General features: G+C 35.0%; 1 protein-coding gene across 2 annotated transcripts in view; it reads right to left on the bottom strand.

Moving 5' to 3' along the window:
• Positions 1-38: 38 nt before the first annotated feature.
• The window catches only part of LOC108733536 (protein espinas), a 137,797-nt gene continuing 128,959 nt past the window's right edge, over positions 39-8,876 (bottom strand). For both annotated transcript variants that reach the window (XM_018464716.2, XM_018464715.2), the window contains 2 exons: positions 2,714-2,917; positions 39-1,916 (listed from right to left, as the gene is read on the bottom strand). In XM_018464716.2, the coding sequence (XP_018320218.1) occupies positions 384-1,916; positions 2,714-2,917 (1,737 nt within the window). In that variant the 3' untranslated portion in view covers positions 39-383. The remainder of the gene's footprint in view (positions 1,917-2,713; positions 2,918-8,876) is intronic.

The raw sequence follows: 8,876 nt of genomic DNA, 5'->3' as shown, positions 1-8,876 counted from the left end.
TTATATTAAAATTTTAAATAAATACAATTTATACAAATCTACAGTTTGAGCTAAAAATCGTAACCATTAAAAGTAAAGTTTTTTGTACCTGGCGTAGCATCTTAATAATTAAAGAACACAGGCTTCTTCCATCCATCAATTTATCATGTCGAGTACTAAGTAAATAGTATAAAAGTAAAAAATTCTATGACACGTACATTTCTTTAAGCGCTATCTGGTTAATATTAATGTATGTATGTGTATAAAGGCATATTATCGTCAGGCTTTTTATACGTATGAGATGGCTAAGAAGTGTCGCATACCCTGAATACATCGCAATGACAACATTTTTGGCATCTGAAAAATTGGAAGGCATTTGTCAGACAAAAACAACAAGACAAACATCATGAAATCGTGCAGTTCTTGTCTTTGTCGTCGATTGTTGTCTTTTTACTTGGTGACCTTTGTCCTGCCACTGCTTGTTGTCGCCTTCTAGCACACGCTAAGGCATCATTAGGAACATAAGAAATTCGTACGCCTCCGTATGCCCTTCTTGGAGGCAACTGGTAATCTAAATCGTCACTAGAAGAGCTGGAAGAACAAGTTGAGCAATAACTTGAAGCATCGTCGTCTTCTTGTTTACTGGTGCTAGCCACTTGGCTTTCTGAGGTCGTTTTGCGAGGCCTTCTTTTATCTAAACTATCGTGATATCTAGTTCTTCCTGCGTAACTTCGACTCCTGGGAAACCTTTTTACTTCTGAATCCATAACGTCGCATTCATCTGCTTCAAAAGCTTCGTTATCTCCTTGGAATCTTACACTTAGCATTGCCTTGCTTCTCTTTGAAGGTGACCCAGGAGGATTTGAAGAGTCCCCAGGTGTTGTATCTGTAGAAACTGCATGGGGAAGTTCGGGCATTGAAGAGGTCTGTTGAGGAAACGATTGATACACGTTATTTTCTCGATCCCTTTCGGAAGAACTGCTCTCCGTTTTTGAGTCGGACTTTTCAATTGCATCGTTCATGGTTGTTCGGGGTTGCCAATCGTCTAGACTCAGATCGGCGAGATGTAGAGGTTCTCTGCTACGGTCCCTAGCCTGAAGCAATCTTTCCAAGTCCGAAGAAGGTTCTTGATTGCCTTTTTCACAAATAAGTTTGTCCAAATTTCGTTCCAAAAGCACCCTGTCTAAACCTCTTACATTATGAGAAGACGTGTGAATATTTTTATTCGAATTGTCTTCTAAATGTGGCTGAAGAGTTTCTGGGACGTGACTGCTTTCGCTTGGGGTTGGCGTGGTAGCTGTTGAAGCAATATGAGTAGGTTTCGGAGATCTTTGCAAGGCCCTTCTTCCCATTTTAGGAGATCTTAAAGGTGGAGACGATTTCGGTAAGTTAGGTCGCGAATATGATTGTGGACAAGATAAAGATCCCGGTGGTGAGGAAGGAGAAGACATTGTGGGAGAAACTGGAGCTCTCCTACATGGAGAAGCTGGTGGAGTGCTGGAACCGTTTGGAGAAGGTGCTCTAGGAGGTCTGCATCTTGGTTGTTGTCTTGGAAGTCTTGGACCAGCACCAGAGCTGTCCGAGGGTGTTGGAGGCTCTCCTTTGCTGCAAGCTATTGAACAATAAATGGCTCCTCTTCTGGGAAGAAAAGGGCGCCCTAGGAGGGATGTTCGACATGTATGGCAGCAAAAACAAACTTCTGTGGCGTGCCAGTGTTGACCTTCGTGGCTCATCTGACCTTGATCGACCCCTATGGGTTCCCCACAAGAATCGCAATATTCCGCAAACATGGCATCGAAGCAGTGAAGACAATACGGCCTCCCATCTCTCATTATATACCGTTGACCTCCTAGTTGTCTTTCGCATTCTGAACACGCAAAATGTTTCATATGCCACGCACGTCCTTCAGCTTCTGTACATTCATCGGCGAGAATAATCTGAAAAAAATAAATAAATTGATTGAAATTTAAATTAAAATAAAAAGAATAAACTGAAAAAGTGTTAATTTAATTTTTAATAAGCGGGATGAATAATAAGTAAACTGAAATTTCTTATGTTTTTGTTTTGCTAGCTAATAAACTAACAAAACTTTTCTGAAAAGTGGTTGTTGTATTAGTTATTAGTTAGCTACGCACGTACATTAATGAGAATGGCGTAAATTTACATCAAATAAAATAATTCCTGTTAATGGAAGTTTATTATCATGACATCAATCTAGGAAGAGTCCATCCTGTGTCTTAGAAACATTAGCTATTATCAGAGGAAATATGAAGCACTGACGTTTAATCTTTCATTTACATATATTACAACAAATAAATAATTAACAAAGCAAAAGAAAGTTACCAAAAAAGAAACACTCAAACGTGTGCATGGACAAAACGAAAGTAATAAATGCAAGCCAGTTATCAAGTACAGTAATAAGGAAGCTTCTACAGCTAAAGTATCTTTTTTAGGAGTTAAAATGAAAAAGTGGCAGGGACCTTGGTATGTAAATATTAAGTGAATTTATATGATAACGTTCTTGACTGCAGAGTAGATTGTTTAGAATATATGTACGTATGTAAATCAGGCAATTTATCGTGATTATTAAATAGTTATTACTAATTGCAATACTTGCTAAAGTTTAGCTTTTCTAATAAATTCAATTTCAGAGATTATTCCGGTTAAATAAGAAACAAACTTTGCTCTTACAAAATACTAATAATAATGAAAAAAGAAAATTAATCTTCCTTACTTCGTCACAAGCAGAACATCTTGGTTTAATAGTTTCTGCGTGATGTCTTCCACAGTAGAGACGACCATCTTTAAAAAAATAGATGAGGTCCACCAGAAGTTCCCTGCAAACGCAGCAACAGAAGCAAGAAGGGTGCCAACAGGTGTTGGGGCCAGCCCGTGAAGCAAAAACCGAAATATCTCCAGTTGATAAGGCTTCTTCACACTGAAATAAAAATTTAAAATTAATTAATTAAATATAAGTATGATATTGTACGGAAAATCAATCAAGACGTTCAATTAAATTCATATAATTTTAGTGTCCGACCGAAAGTTCGGTTTCGGTTTCGGTCGAGTTTCGGCAAAAAAACGAGTTTCGGTTTAGTTTCGGTTTCGGCGGTAAACCTGCCGAAACTACGACCGAAACCGAAACTGCGTTCAGGAGTTCCTATACCTATTGTGATATTAGGTAACAATAACAAAAGTAATTTTATGTTTAATATTATATAAAAAAAAGCATGAATAATCTTCAAACGAAAAATGAGTCTAGTCTACTATACTTACTCAAATAAACATCTCACCTATTTTAAGTATTTTTAAGGCGCAATTAAAGTATTTCCTTAAATGATTTTGATTTGATTACCAATAAGTGAAAATGTCAAAGACTGCAGAGCTATGTGATTTAAAGATAAAAAAATAAAACTGACTGATTATAATAACGTTTTCTTTATTTTTCTCTAAAAACATGATCCTTAAAAGGAAGTTTCGGTTTCGGTTTCGGCCGAAACTGAGACTGTTGCCGAAATTCGGTTTCGGTTTCGGTCGAACACTATATAATTTAATCATTAATCACTTTGCACCTCTTTAAAAAGCCCGCAAATTTTAATGTTTTTTTTTTACAGGGTTTCAACTTTCTTATTTTAAGTCCGAGGCTCATAAATTAAAAATATTTCAAGTTTATAATCTAGAAATAGGTTTAAAACACACGTTGCAACAAAAACAAATGCAGTGAAACTTCTTTTTTTGATTGAATTGGGAGGTCATTGCAAATTCAGTGGAAATAAAGGGATAAGGGCTGATATTAAATGCATGAAAGCACTTTTCATATTTTTGTGAACATTAAAACGATTTCTCCCTAGAGAACTATTTGAAACGAAGTTGTTTTGAACGCTTTAATTACTTTTTTTACGAAGTACGGAGTTCGTTAGAGGTCCCTCGAGATGCGCGCCGACTGCTTTCATACATTTAAAGAAGTTAATTGTTCAAGTTTTATTTTACGGAGAGCACTTCTCCACTAATAAAAATGCTAATTAATTGTTGCATTTCTTTGCTGTATATAGAAAGAAATATCTTTTTATCTTTTATTTTTTTTTAATTACACAAAATCCTTATACAACTGCAGCTTTTTATTTTATATTACAGTAATGTCTTTAAAATGTGACATAGATAAATTAATGTTTTACATCTCCATAACTCCACATTAATTACAAAACTATGCACCGCTTTTATATCTGATGATCCGAACTACCTTTAGGATAAGCATGTAATTTTAAAACCCAGGGATGGTCTAGGCAATATGGGCGGGTGAGTTGGAAAAATTGTTCGGTTTAAATTTTTTACGCCATTTTGTTCGGAAGATTCTCCTAGGTATATAANGTCGGGTATTGTTTAAATCACGATTGTTTAAACAAAAAGGTTATTGTTCTTGGCCGGAACAGTTTTTTTTTACATTTTTGGATCAAAAAGGTCTCAATTTTTTTTTGTAAAGTTAATATTTTCTGAGTTATGAATTTTTAAAAGTCTAAATATACACGAAAATCTCTGTTTTATGTGCTTCAAAAAGTTATTTAAAAATATGCTTCATCCTCCGTCCTGATAAAGCTTTGGAATAATACAATAACGTGCTTCTCTTATTATAATTATTTTAATTCATATTTTTTATGTATTTCCCTTATTCTAATCGTTATAGACTGCATAAGACGGTCATTTTTATGTTTTTCTTTTTGACAAGATGCTTCTAGATTCTGTTTTTTCCCGAATGAATTTTTTATGGCTTATGGGTTCCTTTATTAAAAGACCTGTCTGATGCTAATTTCAGATAGAATATGATTAGAAATCTAATGGAAAGTTTTGTGTATGGAAAGAAGTGATGTGCAATTTAGAAATATTACATTGTGTGTTTCAAAAGGTTTCACTGTTATTAAAATAGGGACTGGTTGTACGTAGTCGGTGCATTCCCTTGCGTCAGATTTTATTTTATTTTACGACAAAAAAAGTGCCGGACAAAAGTTCGTCGAGGACATTTTCCGTAAAATATACGTCCATTAAACGTTGAAACTGGCGCATATGGTGACCGTTTGCTATCGCTATTATATGGAGAAAGAGTGCGAGCTGAATGCAATATCTGGACGCGCCCCACAATTCCGGGATAAAAACAAAAAGCCAGCAGAAAAACACCATAGCTGTCATCTGCCACCCACTCCGGCGCTCGCACGCGGAAATTCATGTAGTTAATAAATCTGTCGAGAACAAATGGTGCGCGTATTCCTGGATAAACAAGGACTGGGCCGGGACATGCCCGGTGGGATGCGATAGCCTGGCAGCATCGTTTAACAAATAGACGGCTATGAATTAGCATCATATTCGGATAAGGGGAACATTGTACCTCTCCCTTCTGATGTATATTTATTATGTCATTTACAAAGGTGACGTTAACGTTGTATGGCGCGTCACTTTTGTATTTAAACGACAAGTGATTAACATGAATGTAAAGTAGATATATAAATTTCAATAAAAAAAATCGATGGCAAGTATTATTTTAATTCAACTCGTGTTACTAAGGAAGAAAAACAGGATAGTAAATAAATAAACTGCCGAATATGTGAAATTTTCTTGATCATAAGTTATGAAATAATCCATACTTAATACACTGGGTGGTTGATATCAACTGTTACCTAGAAGTTTATAGGTAAAGAAAAGACGTACCAACGTGAAATTCTGTATACTTCAATCAGAAAAACATCACATTATTGATAGTCATCACCATAAGGTCGTCAGTCCTAAGACTGGTTGGACACGCACTTCCACTCTTTCCTATCCTGAGCTAATCTTTGCATTTCCCTAAAACTAGAACATCCCACATCCTTAACTATTTGCGAACAGTAATCTAATCTAGGTCTACCTCTACTCCTCTTAACTCCTGTTTCTGCCTCTAACATGTCTCTGACGAGACCTTCATGCCTAAAAAGGTGTCATATGTTGAATAACTTTCTGCGTGACGAAATTAAAAAATTCTCAGAAAATTAAAAATGAATTTGATGTTTTTTCCATTTTTATAGAGCAAATAAGAAAATGTTTTTAGATGTTTCTGTGAGACTTCTCGCGATAAATAAGAGCGCATAAGAGTCCGATCGTGCTGGTAATAATCAACGCCTTAGGATCCATCGATTATCCACGTCGTTCGACTCGATCCAAACTTGACTTTCCACCATACGATCGAAGTCATTAATTACGAGCCCGCTAATTGCTCACCAAATTGCTTTCGTCGCAACGAACCAACGGAATGGACGTTGATGGCATTCGACGACTACCAACAACCACCCGAACACGTGCCTGCGGTAGCCAGGTCGTGACACGATCAACGGAGGCTACTCCTTCTTACCATTCTGTTTTAGTCATGAAATTATTTCTGTACAATAATTCAAAAAAATAATCCAACGAGAATTTTAAAACTCTAATCGGTTATTATTTTTTATTTTTTTTGTTAAAATACAGGTAATCTGATAAGTCAGGATGAAAAAAGACAGTAGAGGTAAAGGCAACTTTCCAGCGGGAAAAAATACCGACCAAAAAAAAACATAAAAAGATTATAGTTTCCATTATTTTTTCCTGACAAGCATAGACGTTTTATTTTTAATTACAATAATACACAAATTATTTTCAACTTGTTATAATTGATAGTGATAGTATTTTAATGAATTGTAGATAGTTGTTATAATTTTATCTTTACATTGTTGTTTTTAAAAAATTGTTTTAAACTGTTTATATTATTTATTATTTTACTAGGTTTTACCTGCGGTTTCGCTCGCTTGTCCTAAATATCAAACATCATCGACGACCACATAAAACTAATTTTTCTGTGTTTCGGAAACAGTATTCCTTTTTTTTTTGGAAAATGAAGCTATGTTTTGTTCAGGTTCAAAAATAACTCGCAAAAGAACAAAGAGACATGCAGCGAAGAAAGCAGTTTTTTGTAAATACAAAATTAACACTATAATTTTTCATCTCTTTAATATATAACGTAGATACTATATATATAGGTACAATGTACAATTTACATATAAAAGGGTGACCTTTGCGTTCCATTAAACGGTTCCCCGTACTAGCAAACTGCGAACCCCCAAAGGGGGTTTGTCTTTAATTACCGAACTTCCGCTGTAAAACAAAACCGCCCCTGCAATTCGTACAGTCTGCGTAGCCGTAACTTGAACCCGCAATTCTGTAGTAAATTTGTAATTTCGACACGGAACTATTTCGATTATGATTGTCGTTTGAAGGGGTGTCCCGGGTGGGTTCCCAGCGCCACGAGTTTTGCCTTGAGCAAACATTTTGGTTGGTGGGATCGGACCATTCAATTTCAAATAATGTTGCAAAGTCGCTTCTGTGTCTAATTATGTAATGCTCATTTAAAGTCCGAATGGCGTTTAATTGCAGCAAAGAAACATACATACCATCAGGCCCGTATTATAAAAATCATTAAACACAAAGTAAGAGGGGCGCGGTAATCGTAAAAATAGGAATAGTAAAGGAACGGAAAATAAATTAGTGGGGAGGAAGCTGTCAAAAAAAAAAGTGATAAGGTAGCATGTGCTTAAATGGTGTTGTTTATAAAGGTTAGCCAGGACCGGATTAAGCTATTATTAAGTCCATAGGCAATTTAATAATTAGGGCCCCCCTTCACTTAAGTACGCTGGTACGATTTGAACTTTATACAATACTGAAAAAGCTTTATTGATATAAAAAATGTTAATATCAAATAAAATAAAGGGATGGGAATGAAAGCAAACTAAAAGAACGATTAATCATCAAAAGTGTATTAGGGGCGTTTTTCAACTTCTTTGTTAATATTCGTTAATATTCGTACAGAACTACAAAGATATAAAAGTATTCAAAATCTTCTTTGAATAAATTGATGAATGTTACAGTCACATGCTTGATAAATCGATAGCAATTTCTCGAACGTTTATAGGAAGTCATTTAAAAGGGACTCGAAGTATTAGGTACGAAAATTAAGAATGAAAAGAAATGTAGGAATAAATCACTAACATAAAATAGACTGACCTAGCGATAAAACAACTGAAAGTGATGCATGTTCATCATCATCATAAGATCGTCAGTCCTATGACTGGTTACACACGTACCTCCACTCTTTCCTGTCCTGACTAACTAAAACCATTTTACAAAATAATTTATTTGAAATGCTCCGAAGTCTAAAAGTAAATTAATGTATCGATAAAGATTACTTAGCTAGTGAGAATTTGTGTAAAAACAGATCATTCAAGTGAGGAATGCAATTAGTAGATAATAATTACTTTAATTAAAATAACTAACTTACAAAAAAAGGGTTAATTGGTAAAAGGAAGTCATTGACGAGTTCGTTTGATTTCATGCAAATTGGCAATTAATTCGTTGGCGAACTAAGATTGTAAATCAGATTGGACTTAAGACGCGTTACTTTTCACTGTAATAAATTAATACCTGTAAAAACGAGATTTGATCAGATCTCAGTTTCCACTGCAAATACAGTCGAAGAAATTATAACTTGAGGCTAATATTGACCCTTAAACAGTGCTAGTTTGACCATAACAGCTGCGGAACAGCGGAACTGCACAACACAAAATGAAGTTAGTATCAGCAATTTCTTATGCTGAAGTGTACGATGTATTGCATACCAATTTACAAACAATTCCTTTAAATTTAACAAGTTCTTCCTCCCTATCAGTCACTATGAGTTCGAAACTGTTAGCATCATTACTTCCAGTTTTGAAATTCATATTTGTGAACAATTTGTTAAATTACTTTCTTTTTGTTAAAAATTGAATTGATAAGAAATTACGGATACTAACTACGTAATACTACTTTGCTCTGTGCTGACAGCACTTATAATTTCTTTTATATATAATATT

This window comes from Agrilus planipennis, unplaced genomic scaffold (assembly GCF_000699045.2).
Source record: "Agrilus planipennis isolate EAB-ADULT unplaced genomic scaffold, Apla_2.0 scaffold44, whole genome shotgun sequence".
Taxonomy (NCBI): domain Eukaryota; kingdom Metazoa; phylum Arthropoda; class Insecta; order Coleoptera; family Buprestidae; genus Agrilus; species Agrilus planipennis.
The sequence above is the reverse complement of the archived record's forward strand: the minus strand, read 5'-3'. Positions and strand labels throughout refer to the sequence as shown.